This window comes from Marmota monax, unplaced genomic scaffold (assembly GCF_021218885.2).
Source record: "Marmota monax isolate L192 unplaced genomic scaffold, Marmota_monax_Labrador192_F-V1.1 WCK01_AAM20220418_F8-fsc00068, whole genome shotgun sequence".
NCBI classification, from domain to species: domain Eukaryota; kingdom Metazoa; phylum Chordata; class Mammalia; order Rodentia; family Sciuridae; genus Marmota; species Marmota monax.
Window position 1 is genome coordinate 2,578,797 of NW_026692352.1, and position 23,967 is coordinate 2,602,763.

Genomic DNA, 23,967 nt, shown 5'->3' on the forward strand with positions numbered 1-23,967 from the left:
CTGAAGAAAATTATACACGAAACCATTAACAGCGTTTAACATCAGGAGAAGGAATATTAGGGTATTTGTTTTCTGGATTATTTTTCTAGATAAATAGCAGACACATAGTAGGCTTTTTAAAAAGAACATGTACTTTAATCAGAAAAACAATAAGGTGAGCATTTTTTCTTTTAGTAATCTTTGGATAACAAATGAGAATTCATTACTTACAATTCTTGGCTCATGAATGTTAATAAAATTAAAAAAAAATACAAATTTTTTTCTTAGACATGTGATATACTATTCCACAAAAGGTGGAAAATCTGCTTTTACACATTTCATAGAATAATAGTGATTTATTATTTTGAAGGCAAGGAATCTGTATTAATCACAGGTATGTCCTGGTATTTTCCACACTGCTTTGCACATAGAATGTAAAGAGGGCATGGACACATTATTGTATCCATCAGATCAGTAGTTCTCAGGGCAATTTCAAGAGGTCTTATTAGGATTAGGGTGGGAAGGGGCATGTTTTATACTTTTTTTTTTTTTCCCCTTCATATTAGGGATTGAACCCAGGGCTGGTTACAACTGAGCTACATCCCCAGTCCTTTTGATTTTTTTTTTTTTTTTATTTTTAGACAGGGTCACACTAAGTTGCTAAGGCCAGCCTTAAACTTTCAGTCCTTCTGCCTCAGCTTTCCAAGTTGCTAGAATTAATAGGGATGTGCAACTGTACCTGGTAAAGCTGCTCTTATTTACTATTAATACTACATGTTTTCCTTGGTCCACTTCTGTGGATTTGCTGTTAACAGTTTTACTATACTACATGCATTTCATGTAGTTGATCTGTTCCTTCGTGCTTAATTTTCTACCACTCTGTTCACGTTTCTTGGTCTCCTTTGCCAATTTCTGTCCATCCCAACCTGATTCCCATGACCTAGTCCTTGAACTCATTTTATCTGTGCTTACTTCCAGAGTGCTTTGATTTCATCTTTCTCCAAATATCATTATTATCTTATGGTTCCCAGATTTTTATCTCTAACTGAAACGTCGTTCTCCTGATTTATTTATTCATTTATTTAGGTAACAGGATTGCCTAACCCTTTTTATTTTTTGAACAGTCTCCCCAAGTTACATAGAGCTTCCCTAATTTGCTGAGGCTCACTTTGAACCTGAGATCCTCCTGCCTCAGCCTCCTGAGTCACTGGGATTACAGGCATATGCCATCACATTCATCTTCTCAAGATTCTTATGTTCAACCTTATTCTACATCTCCATTTAGATGCCAAGTAGGCCTTTATTGCAAAATTAGCATGTCTAGTACTGAACTCCTTAAATTCCATCTCAGTTCCTTTTCACACAGAGCCATCCCTATCTGAGGTAACTGCATTTCTCTCATTTTAGTCAGAAACTTTGGAGCAGTCTTCAACTTTTTCTCACATTTCTTATCCAAGCCATTAACATATCCTCCTTGGTTTTACCTTTAGTAATTACTCTGTATTTGACCAGTTCTCATCACATTAACAGTTATTACCCCAATCTAAGGTACAACATTTTTTGCCTGAATTACTATAATATCCTCCTAACTAATGTTTCTGCTTTTACCCTTACACTTTTGCTTTCAGAGATAAACATAGATACCACAGTGATCCTTTTGAAGAATAAGTTATATTGTATCACACTGCCTTCCACAACCCCAGCCACTCTGCTTTAATCTTACTGCTTCCTTGCAGTAAGATCCTTACTTTAAAAAAAGAACAGAATCATGAGAGAGTAAGATCACTCTATTTTAAAAGAACAGAATGGGCCTGCTATTGCCCCAGTTGGTCTCTTCACACACTTTTCCCCAGATATCCATATAGCTAACCCTCTCACTCTTTACTCACAATGAAGGCTTCTTCTCCTCAATGAAGGCTTCTCTGACCACCCTATACCCTTCCTGTTTTGTTCCTGGGGATTAAAAGTAGGCACACTTTGCCACTGAGCTACATCCCTAGCCATTTTTATTTTTTTATTTTGTGTCAGGGTCTCACCAGGTTACTTAGGTGGACCTGTAACTTGCACTTCTACCTCAGCTTCCCAAGTCTCTGGGATTACAGGTGTGTGCCACACACCTAGCTCCATTCTTGTTTTTGTTTTCTTATTCTTTTTATTCCTTTCATTTTATAATATACATATTATTTTATATTTGGTTTTTGTCCATTTTGTCCCTCTAGAACATAAACTAAATAGGCAGAGAACTTTGATTTTTTTTCTATAGTTCAGTGTGCCTAGAAGAGTTCCTACAATATGGCGGTTGACCCATAAATGGAGAATATATGAATGTGGCTCTTAGGAGATATTATAAGGAGATAAACAATAATAGAGAATCTCACCAGTTTGCTTATAACTACTCATGGGAGGGAGGGGCTTAGAAATAGTGATCTTCCAAAACGGTGCTGTGACATGCCTATAAACCCTACTTGGAAGTCTGAGGCAAGGAGGATCATTTGAGCCCAGGAATTCAGAGCCATAACAAAATCCTGTCTTTAAAAAAGAAAAAGAATTGTGGTCATCTAATCCAAAAATCTTTCCAGTTTCTGCTGTCAGCTTTCTATAATTTAATACTATAATTCCTCTTATTCATGATATTACATTTATGGTTTTATTTTTCGAGTCAAGTGTGTTCCAGATATGTTAAGTGGAAATTTCCAGAAATAAGCAGTGTGTGTGTGTGTGTGTGTGTGTGTGTGTTTGAGATGGAGCTCAAAAAAAAAAAATGGAGATGGAGATAAAGCATACCCAGGACCCAGGTATGCTGTATCCTGGAGCTACATCTCCAGTTTGATTTGTTTATTTATTTTTTATTATTTTGTTGTTGTAGATGGACAGAATACCTTAATTTTTTTGTTTGTTTTTATGTGGTACTGGGACGAACCCAGTGCCTTATACATGCTAGGCAAGCACTGAGCCACAACCCTAAACAGCTTATAAATTTTCTAAGTTTCTGTTTTGAGTAGTATGAATAGCAATGGCTTAGGCCATTGTTAATTTGCTGAGGCTGACCTTGAACTTGCAATCCTCATGCCTCATTCTGATCCACTGGGATTACAGGCCATGTACCACCATGCCTAGCTATACATTTTTTTTAAATTACTTTTGGCAAGTCATGTTTTTAAAGTAATTATTTCACCTAATTAAAATGTCAAATTTATTGGAATAAGTTATCTAAAAATAACCTTATATTTTTTTATGTTGGTAGAATCCGTAGAGGTGCCCTTTTTTTCAGTCCTAGCATTAATTATTTTGTGCCTTCTCTTTTTTTCAGTTTGGTAAGGAATGTACCAATTTAATTGGTATTTTCAAAGAACTAACTTCTAGCAGTATTGATGTTCTCTATTCTGTGACTGTTTCTGTTTCATTAATTTATATTATATTATCTTCATTAATACTTTTATTTTGTCTTAATTTCTTCCCAACCGTCCCCTTTTGTATTTGTCCTTTTTCTAAATGGATATTTGGTCTTTGATTTTCAGTTTTACTTCTTTCCAGAACAGTAGTCCCTTTTTCTCCAAGGGGATTCAGTTTCTTTCTTTTCTTTTTTTTTTTTTTTAAAGAGTGGGAGAGAGAGAGAGAGAGAGAGAGAGAGAGAGAATTTTTTTTAATATTTATTTTTTAGTTCTCAGCGGACACAACATCTTTGTTTTTGTATGTGGTGCTGAGGATCAAACCCGGGCCGCACGCATGCCAGGCGAGCGCGCTACCGCTTGAGCCACATCCCCAGCCCCAAGGGATTCAGTTTCAAGACCTCCAGTGAATGTCTGAAACTGCAGACATTCTACCGAACTACTACAGAAACTGAATCTACAACCTACTACAGAACTGTATCTTTACTGTGTTTTTTCTTTACATATATGCATACTTATGATAAAATCTAATTTATAAACTAGGCACAGTAAGAGATTAAGAACTAATAATATGGAATGATTAGAACAATGTACTATAATAATTAAGTTAATATGTGTGGCTGGGGTTGTAGCTCAGTGGTCGAGTGTTTACCTAGCCAGGCACTGGATTCCCTCCACAGAACCACATTAAAAAAAAAAAAATTAAAGGGGTATTTAACCAAAAAAAAAAAATGTGCCTTTGTTCTAGTTATGGAATTTTCCATTTACTATTTTCAGACTGTGTTATAAGTGAAACCACAAATAAGGGGGGACTCATAGATATCTTTTTGTTATTAATTTACGGCTTGCTTTAATGGCTCAATGTAATGTTAGTTTTAAATGTTCCATGTCTACATACTTGAGAAAGATGTGTACTCGGTAGTTGTTGGATACGATGAGCTTAAGTTACACCATTTGAATCATTAAGAACTTCTACATACATGCTACATACATGCTTAATTTTTAGCTAGTTTCCTTGGGTTCACATATCACAGGAAAATATGAACACTTCTACAATCTTCCTAACTTTATCCATTTTAATTTTTTTTTTTCCCCCTACCAGGGATTGAACCCAGGGTGCTTAACCACTGAGCCATATCCTCAGCCTTGTTTTTATTTTATTTAGAGTTAGGGTCTCACTGAGTTGCTGAGTGTCTTGCTGATTGCTGAGGCTGGCTTTGAACTCGAGTTTCTCCTGCCTCAGCCTCCCAAGCTGCCGGAATTACAGGCAGGCATCACCTCATCTGGCTCCATTTTAATATTTATAATAAATTTTATAATGTTCCTGTATCTTCTATTTTTTACTTTTTTTTTAACCTTTTGAATTTTTATGTTGTTAACCTTATATAAAGCTTGCCATTTTAACCATTTTATGTGTATACATTTCCAATATTGTATAATAATTTTCACTATTTCTAGAACTTTGTATCATTCCAAACAGAAACTCTGTATTCATTAGATAGTAGTTTCCTATTCTCTCTAAAACTCCAATCCTGGATAACCTCTTTATTACTTACTTAGTTTATAAATTTGCCTATTCTAGATACTTTACATTAAAGACAATCATATGTGTTTCTTTTTTTAAACGGATTATTTATTTATTTATTTATTTATTTATGGTGCGAATCGAACCCAAGGCCTCACACATGCCAGGCAGGTGCTCTACCACTGAGCCATAACTCCAGGCCCACCTCATTTGTTTTTCTTGTCTGGCTTATTTCATATAGTGTGTTTTCAGGATTCATCCATGTAGAATGTAACAGAACTTTGTTCCTTTTTATAGTTGAATTATGTTCCATCGTATGGATATGCCACATTTTAAAAATTTATTCTTCTGGGGACGAGGGTTGTGGCTCGGCGATAGAGTGTTTGCCTAGCATGTGCAGGGCACTGGGTTCATTCCTCATCATCTTCTAAAAGTAAAGGTATTGTGTCCAACTACAACTAAAAATATTTTTTAAAAATTTATTCTTCTGATGATGGGACACTTAGTGTGTTTCCACCTTTTTAATATTTTGAATAAGGCTGTTGTTTGTGTTGGCATACAGGTATCTAAACATGTCTGTTTTCAATTGAGTAAATACCTAGGAATGGAGTTGGTTATAATGTTAATTCTGTCTTTAACTTTTTGAGAAATGCCAAACTATTTTCCCAGCAATTGTACCATTTCACATCACTAGCAGTGTTCAGTTTCTCCTTGTCAGCACTTACTTTTTTCTCTGAAAAAATGTCTTGTTTATTTGTGTGTCTGGATATTTTTTTATATGTCAGTTGTTATATTTACAAAACTGTCTGGCAGTACCTAGACTTCAAGCATGATATTGGCCCTCAGAGAAATTCATTCTTTTGGGCGGGGGGGCACACTGGGGATTGATTCCCTGACCTTGTCCATGCTAGCCAAGTACTCACCACTGACAAGAGATTCTTTTAAAAGTAATGTGCTTTTTAAGATAATTGAAAAATAGCTGAAAAGGTGGGGCACACCCATCATCCCAGCAACTATGGACATTGAGGTAGGAGAATCACAAGTTTGAGTTCATCCTCAGCAACTTCGAAAGACTTGTCAAGACTTTTCAAGACTCTATCTTAAAATTCTTTTATAAAAAGGGCTGGGGATGTAGCTCAGTGGTAAAGCACCCCTGGGTTCAATTCCCAGTACAAAACAAAACAAAACTTGTATATGATAGGAAGTTCTTGAAGTAAACATGCTGTACATAAACCTGAACTTTAAGGTATCTGAATAATTTTCTCATTAAATACCAGGAGTTTTTATTCCATTCATTATCTTTTAAAAAAAAAAATCTAAAAAAAAAAAATCTTTCTCATTTAGTCACAAGTATCTGTTCACCTGTTTTCTTTTAGATAGCATATTAAGTTCTGTGGAAGAGATTGTAAAATACTAACTTCTAAAATAGAGGGAAAATCTCTTAAAAAGAGTAAAGGCATGAATTAAAAATATAATCATTGTAATGGGTGATAGCATTCTGGGGTTCAGAGGAGGAAGGGGATTTTCTACTTCAATTTGAATGTCCTTAGCTTTATTCTTCCCAAAATTAGAATATAATATGTTGGGGCTATTTATGTTATAATTATACATTTATAAGAAGAGATGTAAATGAACTTGTTAGATCTCTTTGTCCACTGAGTTACCTGCCCAACCCTTTTCATTTTGAGATAAGGTCTTGCTAAGTTGCCCAGGTTAGCCTTGAATTTACAATCTCCTGCCTCAGCCTCCCAAGTAAATGGAATTATAGGTGTATACCACCGCATCCAGGTTGTTAGATCATCTTTTGGTGTACAAGAGTATATCCTTTTGGGCTCTAGTTTTTTTTTGTTATTGTTTGTTTGTTTTTTTGTTTTATTTTGTTTTGTTTTTTAATTATTTTTTAGGTGTAGTTGGACACAATACCTTTATTTGTTTTTTTTTGTTGTTGTTGTTGTTGTTGTGTTGAGGACCGAACCCAGGGTCTCACACATGCTAGGTGAGCACTTTAGTGCTGAGCCACAACCCCAGCCCTGGGATCTATTTTTAAGAAGATGTCTGTGATATAACTGTATAACTAAATTCTATTTTTATTTTTCTTTTGGTCACTGTTTATAGGAAGAGTATCAAGAAGTTGGTTTTGAAGAACCTTAACAATAGCAATCTCTTTTCTCCTGTTAATCGTGATTCAGAAGACCTAGCTTCACCATCTGAATATCCAGAAAATGGTGAGAGGTAAGCTAATTGTTTTAAGTTGCTTTTAAAATCCTATTCTCATTTAGAAGAGATTCTGAGCTTAGAATTTTATGAAAATGTCTAAAGATTTGTGAATATTCCATAGAAGAATTACAACTTAGAGGTATCTAGAAACTGAATAATATTTTTATTTCTTGGGTACTTTAAACTGTAAGATTCTGTTTCATTTCTGCAAAACCATTTTGGTATCAGTACATATTGTTTTAAACAGGGTTAGCATACATTTGACACTCACTTCCTTACAATAAAGAGTACTTTGTCTAGTATAATTAGCAAAATATAACTGAGCAAAAAAAAAAAATCGGTGTGGAGTTTGTAAAAGAGGAGTTGATAGTATTTATATTAATCCTTAATAGTTTGGTATAAATTTTTCCACTGAAGAAATTTGTTGATTTATAAATACTAATATTGTAGAAATTATGCATGAATGATATGATATTTTACAACCAGCTTATTTCCATCTATTGTAGTTGCCTTTCCATATTTGTATGAATACGTCTGCCTTCTTATTTTTAATGGCTGTATAGTCATTATGGTGAATGTAAGATAATTAAACTAGGGGCTGGGATTGTGGCTCAGCAGTAAATAATTGACCAGCACATGCGAGGCCCTGGGTTGGATCCTCTGTGCCACATAAAAGTAAATAAACAAAGGTTTTGTGTCCAACTACTTCTAAAATATAAATATTAAAAAGAAAAAAAGATAAACTAGTTCTCCATTATTGGATATTTAGATTATTTATTATTCTTTTCTTCAACATAATGCTTTAGTACAAAAATCCTTAATTATACTTCATTCTACTTAGAATATACAAAGACTTCTTTGATTAATAATACTTCTTTATTTAATGCAGACTCTAATATTAAAGTTAAAATTTTTTCAGTGTTTTATCTTGAAATTAATCACCACCCATTTGTTCCCACACAGTAGAGCATACTGGTTATTTGTTTGTTTTTGAGGTGGTACTGGGGATTGACTTGGGCACTTGGCCACTGCGCCACATCCCCAGCCTTATTTTGTATTTTATTTAGAGACAGGGTCTCACTGAGTTGCTTAGTGCCTTGCTTTTGCTGAGGCTGGCTTTGAATTGAGCATACTGTTTTTGTTTTTGTTTTTGTTTTTTTGCAGTGCTAGGAATTGAACTCAAAGCCTCTTACATGCTAGATTAGCGCTTTATTGTTAAGCTACAACCCCAGCTTAAAATTTTTGTTTTAGACCAAAAATTGAGGTTCTAAGATCCATTCATTCATGAAAATAGAGCAGTTAAAGACATAGAATCTAAAGGTAAAGTTTCTGTGTTAAAATTTCAGCTTTAGGGGGACTGGGATTGTGGCTAGTGGTAGAGTGCTTGCCTTGCACATGTGGGGCACTGGGTTTGATCCTCAGCACCATATAAAAATATGTAAACAAAATTAAGATATTATGTCCATGTATTAAAGAAAAAACTTTTCAGCTTTAGGGACTGGGGTTGTAGCTCAGTGCAGAGCTCTTGCCTCCCACATGTGAGGCACTGGGTTCGAGCCTCCGCATCACATAAAAATAAACAAAGATATTATGTCCATCTATAACTAAAAATTTTTTAAAATATCAAAAATTTTTTTTCAGTACTCACAACTTTGCAGCGTTACACAAGTTATTTTTCTTTGTCAAGTTTTCAGTAAAATAGGAAAAGAAATTATAACCTATTTCACAGGATTGCTTTAAATACAAAATTAATGTTTAATATTTGGAATTACCCAGAACATTGCCAGATATTTAGTAAAGGGTCATTAAAGGTTAGTGTTGTTATTATTACTGATTAAGGAGTTATTAAATTATTTTCTTCTTTTTCAGATTTAGTTTCCTGAGCAAACCTGTAGATGAGAACTATCAGCAGGATGGTGATGATGATTCTCTTGTATCGCGTTTTTATAATAATCCTATTGCCAAACCCATTCCTCAAACCCCAGAGAATTCTGGAAGTAAACACAACAGTAGCAATAGTGTGGATGATTCAATTGTTGCATTAAACATGCGGGTTGCTTTGCGAAATGGACTGGAAGGAAGCAGTGAAGAAACCTCCTTTCATGATGAGTCACTGCAAGATGACAGAGAAGAAATAGAAAATAGTGCTTATCATGTGCATCCAGCAGGTCAGATTCATGTACATTATCTACATTTGAAATAGTTAAAATTAATGTGTTTAATTACCCTGGTTTAGTTTAAAGAGGCCCAATTTTATAATCAAAGAGATTGCCATGATACATTCCCTAACTCTGCAACTCAGATAGCTTGCATACTAGTTTTTTTTTTTTTTTTAATTGTGGTTGTTGTCAGTTTTATTTTATTTATTTATATGTGGTGCTGAGAATCGAACCCAGTGCCTCACACCTGCTAGGCAAGTGCTCTACCACTGAGCCACAACCTCTGCCCGCTTACTAGTTTTTAAATGAGTGTGATTATTTTCTGCTATATTAAATTTTCAAGATTTGAGCTAGACTAAGTATATAGAGAGATCATAATTCCTGACCTGTATTGGACATTCAGATAGAAATTGTTGTATTAACCCCAAATCCCCCAAAATTAATCCATTAAACAAGTAAACTACAAGATCAAGTATCTTGATCATCTTTTACCTTTTTTATCTATTAACACAGTAGTGTTTCAGGTTTGGATGAAGATTATTATATTTTTATTTTTATAAACTCATGTGAAATATACATATAACGAAGACGTACATTAATTTTTAAGTGTTTATTTCAGTTAATTTTGACATGTATGTATCTGGTATCTAACACCCCAAACAGGATAGAGAATTTTTTTTTTTTTTTAAACCCTGGAAAGTTCATTGATAGACCAGTATTTAACCAGAACTCTAGTTTCTGTCACATAGAATACTTTTGGCTGTTCTTGCATCTGACACAAATGGACTGATATATTTTCTTTTTGTACTTAATATTATTTATGAGAATTCATTCATGATATTGACAATTTTTTTTTATTGTTCTGTGGTATTCCATTATAAAAATATGCCACATTTTGTTTAACCTTTCTCTGTGAATGAACATTTGGATTGAAGTGTCTATAAAAATTTTATATAAGGCTGGGATGTAGCTCAGTAGAAAAGCATCTGCCTTGCATTCACAAAGCCCTGGGTTCGACTGCCCTGGTTCCAAAAAAGACCAAAACAAAACAAAAAAAATTGTTTAATCTAGTTCTCTTATTGCCTTCGTATATATCTTCTGTTTACTTGCTTCCTGAGTAAACAACTTTGTACTTTTACATAAATAATCTCAAGTATCTATATTCATTACAAATTTATTCCAATATTATGTCTTTTTAAATACCCAAAAAACATTTTTTATTGATTCTAATTTTCTCATTTACCTTGTTTCCTAACACTTAATTTAGATCTCCCTTCCCACAGACATTCTAACAGCCCTCTAAACCTTGCCAGTGAAAAGCAAGTATGCCAGTGGACTATGCTAGAGGCTGGAGTTGGATCTGATGTCAAAGCAAGCTACCCTGATAACCTAGCTACAAATAATAGTACAGGGAGGGATAAGAACAACCATACCGATGTTGCAGTGTTTTTGTTTTTTCGTTCATTTTGTTTTTAAATCTTATCACATCTTATCCTTTTTTTTTGGTATATTCTGAAACCCTTCTCCACGCTAATATTTCTTTTCCTTGGGCCATTGGATACCATTTAGGTATTATTGAAATCTATTTGGTTGATGGTTTTTTAGTAATAGTAATTATGGTCCTTTAAATTTTCATTTTTCATGGAACTTTCTCATGTTGGATTTTTCAAATCATCTTGATTTAGCTGTGCAAAAGATGTAAATTTGAGAGACAGTAGGTTATAAAACAGAAAGTGTTGGGTTTGGAGTTTTGTCTTCACCTCTATGGCTAAATGTAAACCAAGGCACATTATTTTCGCCTTCGGTTTGGTATCCTGTATATAAAATAAAAGTGGTTCAAGAAAGACTTTCCCAGAGTGTAATCTATGAAATGCCTTTCATATTAGAGGATGTTAATGAATATCCTTTGAAATGAGTTTTCTGTGAAAAGAGCAGATTAAGTCTGGGGACTTTTGCTGTACTCGGGATTGAACCCAGGGCTTCACACATGCTAGACAAGCACTCTGCCTCTGAGTTTCATCCCCAGCCCTCTAATTATAATGTATGTTTCTCAGCATTTGGGACCATGAAGCCTTTTTTTCAAAAAATAGTTTTTCCTTTGTATTTGATAAAAAACTAGATTGGAAAAAATATTTTCTTTGTATTTTCTCTTTATATAATAATTTAGCTATTATATAAGGTAATTTTTTTTAAATGCTCACTTCATAGTTGTGTTTTATTTTTATTTATTTTTTATCAGTACTTAGGGATGAACCCAGTGCCTATACATACTTGGCAAGGTCTCTACCACTGAGCCACACCCCAGTCCTTTTAGGAAAGAAGTTAATAAATAAAAAATTAAATAAATACTACTGAGAATTCCTCTACCCATTGATAGTCACGATTAATATTTTCTTTCTTTTATGGTCATAGGCATTGTCCTCACTAAGGTTGGTTACTACACTATTCCATCTATGGATGATCTTGCCAAAATTACCAATGAAAAAGGAGAGTGCATTGTCTCTGACTTCACCATTGGTCGTAAAGGTAAGTGTGAGTTTAGGAGTTAGTGTATAAGCCAGGATTTTTCACCTGTTTTCTAATTAAGGAAAGTCTTTGGTATCTGAATCTGTTTTTTCCTACATTTAGGTCTCCCTTGTCCTGAATAGTAGAAACTTGGATTGACAAGTAACAAAACCAGAAAGACTAGGACGATATAGCATTCTATTGGTTTAGGTATGCCCATCTGGGGCTGGTAACTATTTGCTTTGATTCAGTTTTCTAAAATTAAAGAAAATAGCAAGACATACTAGGTGAGAAAATTGAATAATAGGCAAAGAATATTTAATACTTAGGATTATCATTATAGCTGACTTTATTTTCTTGGAAGAAAATTCTTATCATTCTATATTATATTTAAAAAGGGGTCAGGCAAACTGGGCATGGTGGCCCGTATGTATAATCTCAGCTATTTGGCAGACTGTGATAGGAGAATCTAAGTTTGAAGCCAGCCAGGGCCATTTAGTGAGACCTTGCCCCAAATAAAATAAAAGGCTGGGAATGTGGTAGTAAAGTTCAACCCCTAGTACCTCTGAAAAAGTGGGAGTGCCCTCAAGCAATTTAATTTACATATCGCAGGCTAAGTAATTACTAAGAGTTGTTTATATAGCAGTGTGTCAGATATTTGTAATTCCAGTCATCTGGGAGGCTGAGGCAGGAGGATAGCAAGTTTGAGGCCAGCCTCAGCAACTTAGCTAGGCCCTAAACAACTTGGTGAGACCCAGCCTCAAAAAATTAAAGGATCTAGGCATGTCTCAGTGGTCATTTAAAAAAAAAAAGAAGATTGTTATGAGATAGCAGAAATGTTGTAAAAGTGCAGGTGTTACATCAGATAATAGGGTAATTTATGTCAGTCCCTCTGTCCCCATTCTTCCTTTGCTGGGATGGAAATCACCCACTGCACAATGCTAGATGATTTAAAATATTGATTATTTAAAGCTCTTTTTCCCTTCTGGTTATTTAATTACTTTAGATAAAAAGTGGGATTTTGCTCCCTCATACAGGATGAATTTTTAACTATTACTCTCACACTTTTAGGTTATGGCTCTATCTATTTTGAAGGAGATGTGAATTTGACCAATCTAAATTTGGATGATATTGTGCATATCCGAAGGAAAGAAGTTATTGTCTACTTAGATGATAACCAGAAACCACCTGTGGGCGAAGGACTAAATAGGTATAAACTTATTTGGATATAGAAAATAATAAACTAACCAACAGTTGTTGTTTTTTTAAACATGGATGTGTTTCCTGTATATGTATTTCCTTCTGCAGCCAGGTTTTGTTGACTAACCTATAGTAAGTTTGATTATTGTTTCTCTGCTTTCATTTAAAAGTATAAATGAGGCACATGCCTATAATCTTCGCTACTCTGGCTGAGGCAAAAGAATTGCAAGTTCAAGGCTAGCCTGGGCAATTTAGTGAGAACCTGCCTCAAAATAAAATTTTTTAAAAGGTCTGGGGATATGGCTCAGTGGTGGAATGCTCATGTGTTCAACCCCCAATACCAAGGGAGAAGGAAAGACACGAATGCACATAGAAAAAAACCAAGTGAGGACACAGCATGAAAGTGGCCTATATACAAAGGGGGAAGAGGTATCAGAAGAAAGAAAACCAGCTGACATCTTATTTTGTCCTTCTATTCTTCAGAATTGTCCCTCTTGGTGAGGAGATTAGGTTCATAGAGATTTCAGGTGGAAGCCAGGAAGCCAGTTAATTCAGATGGTCATGTTTGAGGGTGCTCTCTGGGTTGCACCAGGCTGGTCTTGAATTTGCAGTCCTCCTGCCTCAGCCTCTAGAGTAGCTGTACCACTGCACCTGGCTAAAAAGCATTTGACAGAGTTTTATACATATCATTGCCAAAGAAATGGTTCCTGATATCAGTAGCAATGGTGAGAACTGTCTGGAAGGACTTTCTAGGGCCTGTAGGCTTTCCTTAAAAACCCAGTTATTCTAGGCCCAGTCCTCATGACCTTTGTCTAGGGAAAAACTTGAGGCTTCTCTAGGCCCCAGCAAGCCAGCAACCCCCCCTCCTGAGGCCCCTCAACTCCCAAGGAGGTACTTCTGAGTGACATGGAAACTTTCTGGTAAACACTCAAAAGAACTGGGAACAAGCTCAAGGCCTTGCACATGCTAATCTCTGCTCAAATGTCCTTTTATAAGAAAGAATGTCCTGACCAAAGCTCAAGAGAAATTGTAGTGTCATCTACATCCTTTATGAATGTTGACTACCCAAAAAGATACACCACATCCTAATATCCAGTACCTGTGAAGTGACCTTCTTGCAAAAAGTGCCCTTGCAAATGTAATTAAGAATTTTGAGATGATATCCTGAATTATTTGAGTGGGCTCTAAATCAAATAAAATGAGATTAGAATGATGGCAGCTACAGGATGCAGGTACAAAGAATACTGACAGCCATCAGAAACTGAAGAAGGATGTAAGACTTCTCTACTAGAACCCCTGAAGGAAGGGGTTCCTACCAGTACTTTTTTTTTTTTTTTTAAAGAGAGGGAGAATTTTTTAATATTTATTTTTTAGTTTTTGGTGGACACAGCATCTTTGTTTGTATGTGGTACTGAGGATCGAACCTGGGCCCCACGCATGCCAGGCGAGCACGCTACCGCTTGAGCCACATCCCCAGCCCCCTACCAGTACTTTTAATTTAGAATTCTGGTTTCCAGATGTATGAGAGAATAAATTTCTGGTGTTTTTTTTTTTTTTTTTTTTTTTTAATGGTTCCAAGGATTGAACCCAGGGGTGCTTAACCACTGAGCCATTTCCCCAGCCCTTTTTAATTTTTATATTTTGATACACCTCCTGAATCACTAGAATTACAGACATGTGTCACTGTGTTCAGTATTATCTATTTAAAAAATTATGATAAACAAAGCTATACTATGACAATGGGACTCCTTTTCCCTAATAGTCACAGATCCAACTGCTAATTTTAAAAATTCTTTTCCAGTACTGTTGGTTCCCTGCCTGTGCCCCATCCTTGTTTCTGCTCTGGCCACACTTATTATTTTAGTGTGAGAGCCTAGCCTCTAATATATCTTCAGATAGGTGAAAGAAATATAGTTAAACTAATTCGTCTTTATAATAAAGCCTCAATTTAAACTAATATATCTTTATAAACCTCAATTGTGAAAAAATAGATAATCTAAGTAAACATTTAACAAGAAGAAGATTGATTCAATGATCTAAAACCTCACAGCAAAGAAAAGCTCAAGACCAGATGACTTCACTGATTGATTCTACTGAACATTTAAAAACAAGTTCACTGGCTGGGGATATAGTTTAGTGGTACAGAGCTTGCATACCTAGCAAGCACAAGGCCTGGGGTTCAATCCCCAGCAAACACTCACCTGCTGCCCACAAAAAAAAAAAAAAAAAAAAAAGACACCAGAATACCAGTTCTCCAGCTGTTTCAAAAAATTGAAGAAAAGGGAACTCTTCCAAATTGCTTCTGTGGTTCTAAAACTAGACAGACACTATAAGGAAAGGAAACAACAGGTCAGTGTATTTAATGAATATACTGATGTGAAAATTATCAACAAGAAATAGCAAATAATACAACATTAAAAGAATTACACACCATGACCAAGTGATAAACTTTGGAATGCAAGAGGGTTCAGTATATGAAAATCAATGTTGTACACCATTTTAAGAGGATAAAAGGGAAAATACCACCTGACTATTTTGATTGATGTAGAAAAAGTATTTGATTAAATTTATTACTGTTTTATAATATAAACACTTAACAAACTCTAGGGATAGATGGAAACTACCTTAATATGATGAAGACTATATATGAAAAACACAGTTTATATGGTAATGCTATAATACTGAAAGCTTTGTCTTTAAGACAAAATAAGGATACCTGCTTTTTCTACTTCTCTCAAATATAACTACTCTAAATCCTAGAGTAATTAAGCAAGAAAAAGGAATAAAAGGCATGTAATTTTGAAGAAGTAAATTTATGTTTTCAAGGCTCCACAAAAATATTAGTACTTTACAGTTATATCAGAAAGAATAAACTAAAAACTATAAACCATTGTTGAAAGAAATTAAAGAGGACACAGAAACAGGAAAGACATCCCATGTTCATGGGTAGAAGACATAATATTGTTAAAGTGTTCATGTAGTCCTTCCTTGGTATCCATTGTTCCAAAACCCTACTCCTCATGGAAACCACAATTTTAATGGTAAAGTTCCTAATATAAAATTGCATAGCATTTTCATGTAATCTATACACATTCTTCAAGAAGTTTAAATTGTATCTAGCTTACTTATAATACCTATTATAGAGTAAATGGTATGTAAATAGTTTTTACACTATATTTAGGAGATGGTAAGAAGGAAAAATGTCTTAAAATATTAAGTACAAATAGGGTTGGATTGTTTTCCTTGCATATTTTTGATCTATGGTTGATTAAATTCATAATGTTCCAATTGTGTATAAGAAAGTATTGAAAGCAAGATCACCTTCAAGAAATAATTGTAGGGGCTGGGACTGTAGCTCAGCGGTAGAGCACCTGCCTCGCTCGTATGAGGTGCTGGGTTCAATACTCAGCACCACATAAAAATAAATAAATAAAAATATTGTGTCCATCTACAACTAAAAAAAATATTTAAAAACTTGTATACTTAATGTTGGTGGTAATGCTTATTCATAATAGAAAATTGAAGACAATTCAATTGCTCATTACCAAATGGATAGAATATGCACAATGTTTTAAATATACATACAATAGAATATTATTCAGCCTCAAAAAAGATAAATTCTGACGTGTTATAGCATATATGAACTTTGAGGGCATTATGCTAAATGCAATAAACAGGTCTAAAAAAGACTTAAGAATGATTCTGCTTTGAAGGCATCTAGGTAAGTCAACTTCATAGAAATAAAATAGAATGATGGTAGCAAGGAGCTGCGGATGGGTGAAAAATAGGGAGTTGTTTAGTGTATTAGTTTATTTTCTGTTCAGTAACATAGACTGTGTGAGTTTTTTAAAAAAAGGTTTTGTTTTGGCTCATTGTCCTGGAAATTCAAGGTCCCAGATTGGGCAGCAGCAGGTAGTGATGGCCTTCTTGATGGCAAAATCCTGAGGCAATATAGGGCATCTCATTGCTAGAGACAGGGAGTGGTGGTGTATATGTATATCTGTCTGGTTTTTCTCCTTATAAACCCACCAAGATTCAGTCATGGGAATTCCAGTGTAAGACCTTATCTAATCCTGATCACCCTAAACACCAAAATTGGATTAAGTTTCTGCCCTTTTAACTTTACAGTAGGGATTAAATTTCAACACATAAAACCTTGGGACTAACGTTGTGGCTCAGTAGTATAGCACTTGCCTAGCATGGTGAGGCCCTTGGTTTGATTCTCAGCACCACATATAAATAAATAAAATAAAGATCCATTGACAACTAAAAAAATATTAAAAGGAGAAAATAAATAAGTAGACTTGAGTGATACACGGTTTTCCATGAAAACCATAGCAGAGGCATAGAGTTTAAGTTTTATAAGATGAAAGTCCTGGAGGTTGGTTGTACAACAATATCAGTATACTTAACTACTAAAATGTACAGTTAGAAATAGTTAAGATGATAAATTACATGGTGTTTTTATTACAATTTGAAAAATTATCTACATAACTGTTGTATTTATCTCCACTCATTATTTAATAGTCAATACTCACTGTTCTTGATATTTTATTCTATAAACATTTATTATTAATAAATCATCTTACTTACTACTATTTAGCACAGTAGAACTTTTGAGACTGACATTGAGAGTTAAGTATCACATTAGACTGTGACCTAAATAACTTTGAATCAGTTATTCATAACTTAAGTGTTACTAAAATTAGATTGGAAATGACTGATGTACCATGGTAGTTTGAAATAAATGCAGTCTGACTATATAAACCAGATATTGAGTTAGTTGATATTGGTAGTGACTCCTTGTTTTTAACCTTGACTACTGTGGGAGGCAAGACTCAATTTTATGAAACAACTGCAAAATAATGTCAGAGTAGTATAACTACCTTTATTTGTTATTTATATAGGTTTTGGTTGGCTTTCTGGTTTTAAATGTGAAGCGTTTACACTTTGCTTGGTTATACTTTACAGGAAGGCTGAAGTTACCTTGGATGGGGTTTGGCCAACAGATAAAACATCCCGTTGTTTAATAAAGAGCCCAGATCGACTTGCTGATATCAACTATGAGGGGAGATTGGAAGCAGTTTCAAGGAAACAAGGAGCTCAGTTCAAAGAGTACAGACCTGAAACTGGTTCTTGGGTGTTTAAGGTATAGTCACTTAACTGTTTTTTAAATTTTATTTTATAAACTGTAGTTGGGAATCACAAAATGTTTGTGTTGAAGGAATTCCTGTCTTAAATTCTCTATATTTTTATAAATTAGGAAATAGGTGTGGACATAGATAGATATATCATGATATATTCTAAATTCCACACCTAGTTACTCAGCAATAATGAGCATATTATATCATGGGCATATTATTCAAGTCCTTTATCCCCTTCTGTGAGATTTACTTCCTTCCTATCCTTGATTTGATTTACCCAATGGTTTCTTCTTTTTCTGGGCTGATTGATAATTTAACAAGTTGTATGAAGAGAACAACTAGGGTAGCATATGTAATGATTAATGGATTCCTTTGTATTAATGATTGCATTTAAAATGGCATTTTAGACAGACTTGGTATCAGACCTGTAAGCCCAGTTACTTGGGAGACTGATGCTAGCAGGATCACAGGTTCATTATTAGCCAGGGCAACTTGGTGAGACCGTGTCTCAAAATTTTAAAATAAAAAAAGTAAAGTACTAGGAATGTAGCTTGGTGCTAGAGTGCACCCCTAGTAACCCCTAGGGTTCAATCCCTAGTAACCTCAATAATGATAAAATGGCGCGCGCGCACGTATGTGTGTGTGTGAGTGTGTTTGTGTGTGTAATCTATATTCTTTTAATTATATGAGCAACTAGTACATGTGCCTAACATCATCTAAATCTTAGAAAAATAGTAAACTATGATAGTTAACATCTCATTTTCTTTAAAACATATCTTTTTTTTTTTTTTTTATAAACATAATGCCAGAAGATGGTACTTTGAAAACCTTTGAACAGAAAGAACACTGTTAAAAATTTGTTTTGTTGTTTTCTTCCCCCGCCCCCATCTTTAGGTGTCCCATTTTTCTAAATATGGCCTTCAGGATTCTGACGAAGAGGAGGAAGAACATCTATCCAAAACTAGTACAAAGAAGTTGAAGACTGCCCCTTTGCCTCCTGCAGGCCAAACTACCCCTTTTCAGATGGCTCTTAATGGCAAACCTGCACCTCCACCTCAGGTAGAGAAAGGACAGTGAATTTGAATGGAATCCATGATAAAGAAGTTGAAAGCAAGTCATTCAGCTATTACAAAGCTGTTTTATGACTCCTGGAACTTTGAAGAATGCAAACATATTGGCAATCATGTTGAGACTAGTACAAGGGAGGGCAAGAGGTGGTGCAGGCACCTTTTTTTTACTTGAGAGATTTAAAGAATTCTCTTGCTATTTGGATCATTCCTCCACAGATTGTTATTCTCAAACACCTCTCTCTCTCATTTGGACTTGTGATTTTCTGTTCAGTGATCAACTTAAGATAGCATTTTGCTCATGCGGGTTGATACAAAGTAAATCCTACTTTTAATGATTATTTAATGTGCAGTTTAATCTTGTTCTTTACCTCTATTTTTTTTTTTTTTAAGTTAAGCTTTCTGCAAGGGTTTTAAACTACATTTTCTCAAGTTGTTTGCTTTTATACTTCAGGTAACCTCTTTGATATTTGTATTTTAATAATCGTTATGAAAATAGATGATTTTAGAATGCGGATTAATTATTTAGCTTGGAGAGAAAGGAGCTATGATGTTTATTGCAATTATTTGTATCATACTCTTTTTCAGTATCGTTAAGCCAATATAAACCTTTTGTCCTTATATAGGGAAAGGTTTGTAATTTGAATATTAGGTAGTTTCTTTAAATGCCAATTCATGAAAAGGAGTTTTATCTTAATTTGGATATTATTTATATTCAATGAAGTTAAAATATTTTTTTCCTTCCTGCCCTGCCTGAAGAGTTCTTGATATGGGACTTCTTTGTAAAGCATTTTCTACCTCTCAGCTGCTAACAGCTGGACCTTATGGAATTTTCATGCTACAATTCTTATGGCTGCTGAAATATGTGATTTTTATGATTTATTAAATAATTTCTTGGGAGGCACTTTCTGGAGAATATCGTGTATGTGTGTTCATGTTTGTGTGCACAGTGGAAGGGGGATAAAAATGAGAAACTAGAAGTTAACTTTTATGTTTATAATCTTTGTAGTATTTAGAATGCCCTAAGAAATCTAATTAGAGGGGCTGGAGTTATGGCTAAGTGGTAGAGCACTTGCCTAGCATGTTTGAGGCCCTGGGTTTCATCCTCAGCACCACATATAAATAAAATAAAAGATCCATTGACAACTAAAAAAAAATATTTTAAAAAGAAAAGAAAGAAATCTACCTAAGAAATGCTATTAATGAACTTGGTTTTTCAGTTATCCATTTTTATTCTGTCTAAATTAGATGTTTTGTAAAATCAATCTTTGCAAAAAAGAGCTTTTTAATCTCACATTATGTATATATTTTTTTTTTAAGAGAGAAATTTTAATATTTATTTTTTAGTTTTTGGCAGACAAACATCTTTGTTTGTATGTGGTGCTGAGGATCGAACCCGGGACGCACGCATGCCAGGCGAGCGCGCTACTGCTTGAGCCACATCCCCAGCCCTCATTATGTATATTTCTTAGGAAAACAGTAACATGGCCTTTTTTTTCTGCTAATGAAAGTAATGTAGAACTGGGGATGTAGCTCAGTGGTAGAGTGCTTGCCTACCCTGCACAAAGCCCTGGGTTTGAGCCTCAGTAGCACAAGAAAATTAAGTAATATGTAGAATTCTAAAGATAACAGATGAAGGAGTTGGGGTTTTATCTCAGTGATAGAGCACTTGCCTAGCAAATGTAAGGCACTGGGTTTGATCCTCAGCACCACATATATAAACAAAACAAAGGTATTGTATATTTACAACTAAGAAAAAAACAATTTTTTAAAAAAGATAATAGCTGACAAACAAAACTTCAACTGTGTGGACAGACAGAACAAATCTGTGTAATGTTGGAATCATGCTCTTTAATTTCCAGACTGCAGATCCTAGAAAATAACGATGAATTACAGTAAGGACATTGTATTAGTGAAGACTTCTTTGCGAAATTGAGCATCAAAAATTTTTAGAGAGATGATAGAATTCAAAATAGACAAATAGAGTAGAGAGAATAGGGGTTTTTTGTTATTGTTTTCCAAATGACTTGGATACACAGAGCAGAAATGAGAGAAATGGATAGAAGTGTTCAGATATCCAAACTTGAAGTTTTATATACTTGTGTTACTTATGAAGTTCTTGCACTTAATCTGCTAGAGAAGTTATATGGGCCTCTAGAGAACTTCACCTTATATTGCATTGTGACATAGGAGAGTCAGATGGGAAATGTCAGTCGTTAGTTACTTGCACCCCCAGACCCTACAGTTTACGGGGCATGCAGAAAATACCTGAGCCATGAACTGGAACAGCAGCACAGTCTTATTCATTCCCTGCATCAAGGCAACTATCTTCACAGCATTGCCTGGCTGATTTCCGTGATACTGTCTGTGTTCTTAGAGTCTGCCATAGTTTTTGTTTGTCTGGTTTTTCTGTTTTTTTTTTTTTTTTTTTTTTTTTGTGTGTGTGTGGTGGTGGTTTTTTGTTTTTAAGCCAGTATACCACCTCAGGCTCTCTAACAAAAAAAAAAAAGAGAGAAGGTAGAAGGAAGAGTGTTTCCCTAGCTTTTAGGAAGGTTTGCATTTTTTAAAATGGTCAGATTTATTGCACTGCCTTTTATACAATATGCACAGTTCCATCAAGCAACCAGAAAATACAAAGGTAGCTAAATTTTCATATATTCTGTCCCGTATCTTTTAGGTTAGAGAAAATATTGACAGATAAACCTTGATTACACAAAGTAAGGCTGTTATAGAAATGTTTTACTAGAACATTCGTTTCAAACTCTTGGTCTGAGATCCAGTTTGTAGCTGGCTCTGTCACTGCCGTGGTAAGCCTGACATTGATTTCTTAGGTCTGGCATGGACATCAGACATTTATTTTTAAATGCTTCTCCCAGGTGATTGAGATATATTGCTATGTTTTGAAACTGTTAAAAGGCCTGAGAGTTTTAGCATTCAGATAGAGATACATGTAACATTTTACGTGGGGCCTCATAACTAAAGTGTAACTTGTGTTCAGCACCATCAAGGCCAGCTATGGCTTACTCAGAAGCTTAATTTAGGCCAGGCATAGTGTTCACGCCTGTAATCCTAGTGGCTGGGGAGGTCAAGGCAGGAGGACAAAGAGTTCAAAGCTAGCCTCAGCAACTTAGCAAGGTTCTAAGCAATTCAGTGATACCCTGTCTCTAAATAAAACACAAAAAAAGAGCTGGGAATGTGGCTCAGTGGTTAAATGCCCCTGGGTTCCATCCCCAGTACCAAAAAAAAGAAAAAAGAAAATGAAGAAAAAAAATTTAGTCAAATTTGTTTTTAAAATTTTATAGAAAAAAGTGATTACAGCTTGGAAGGCAGGTCTGTTTCTTTTTGTGTATACTGTGATTTGAAATAAAAGGGCAGCTAAATTGATCCACTGAATCAATACCTATTTTAAAGATATTTATGTAATACATATTTTGCATATTTTTTTCTTATAGCCACAAGGACAGATTTTCTTAATGTATTTTTGTCTGCACTCTTTTGAAAATTAATTTAAAAATTACACATAATTATTGTTATTAACATTTACGTTTTCTGTATAATGTTTCTTAGTATATAAGAAAACATACTTATGTTCTTGGGCCTTTGAAACCCTAATATGCAATTTCTCTTGGAAAATACAGAATTGTAGCAGAACTGATTTTCAAATGAAATGAATATAAAATACTCTTTACATTTAGAAAAACAAGTTGTGTTGGAGGCAGGCAGGAATAGTAGATACATTGGATCAAATTAATTGGATAAGATGATAGTATCTACACACATCTGTTTGACCTTGGACTAGTCATTTACTCTTTGTTAAATTAAGGGTATCTTAATATATCTCACTTATTACCCCCTTAGATTAAGAGATGTTATATTGTTAAGATATTGGCAGTTTTGTTTAAGGAAGATTCTTTTGAATGGGAGAGTAAAGGTTTATCAGATCACTGAAGGATTGTAATTTTATAATTCACTGAAGGATTGTAAAGCTTCACCTTCCATATATTTACTTTTATCTATGAATTAGTATTTTAATTGTATTGTGCTGGGATTTAGAAACAAGTATGATTCCATCTTCAAGAGGTGACATTGTAAGAAAGGGAGAGTTTAAATAATGATATCTTAGTTTTTTCTAACACATGCCTTTCTTTCAAACACATTTCCCTGGGGGACTTTTTTCCTGCTCCTCAATGTCTTCTGAGTCATCTTTTTGTTGTTGTTTTTAATTGGTCTAACTTTCTTCCCAGGACCAGCTTTGAAGAAATACCTGGTCTACTAAAACTTCTTTAAAAATCTTTTTTAGGAAGTTTATTCAATTACTTAGATATATTCTAACAAAATTCATACACACACACACACACACACACGGATTCAAGAAGCTTACCAGATCCTCATAATTTTATAGTAACTCCCTTCCCCTTCAGTTAATTAGATGATATTTTGAACCTTGAAGTCTTGTGTAAGTCTGGTGTAAGGGTGAAACAAATAAAACCTTGATCATTAGATTCTTGATAAAACATGCTGTGTCCTTTCAATCTCTTCATCTAATTATTTAATGAAATTCTCTCATTTTGCCCAAACATGTTATAGGTGAGCATCTCTTTGCCATTAGTATTATTCCATTGTTGAGTAGTGTAGTAAGATGGAACTATCCTCTCCTTTCTTTCTTCCAACCCATCCTCACCATTTCTTTTATAGTTAATTGCTTTCTCTACTGTGTTCACTGCATTATGCAGTAAAAATAAGCAAATATTCAATGAATGTTGAACTTAACTGAATGATGTG

General features: G+C 34.5%; 1 protein-coding gene across 6 annotated transcripts in view; it reads left to right on the forward strand.

Moving 5' to 3' along the window:
- Positions 1 to 23,967, forward strand: part of Nup98 (nucleoporin 98 and 96 precursor) — a 114,029-nt gene that overhangs the window by 52,200 nt on the left and 37,862 nt on the right. For all 6 annotated transcript variants that reach the window (XM_046441819.2, XM_046441822.2, XM_046441820.2 and 3 more), the window contains 6 exons: positions 7,009 to 7,125; positions 8,980 to 9,278; positions 11,682 to 11,795; positions 12,846 to 12,984; positions 17,946 to 18,123; positions 19,013 to 19,177. In XM_046441819.2, the coding sequence (XP_046297775.1) occupies positions 7,009 to 7,125; positions 8,980 to 9,278; positions 11,682 to 11,795; positions 12,846 to 12,984; positions 17,946 to 18,123; positions 19,013 to 19,177 (1,012 nt within the window). The remainder of the gene's footprint in view (positions 1 to 7,008; positions 7,126 to 8,979; positions 9,279 to 11,681; positions 11,796 to 12,845; positions 12,985 to 17,945; positions 18,124 to 19,012; positions 19,178 to 23,967) is intronic.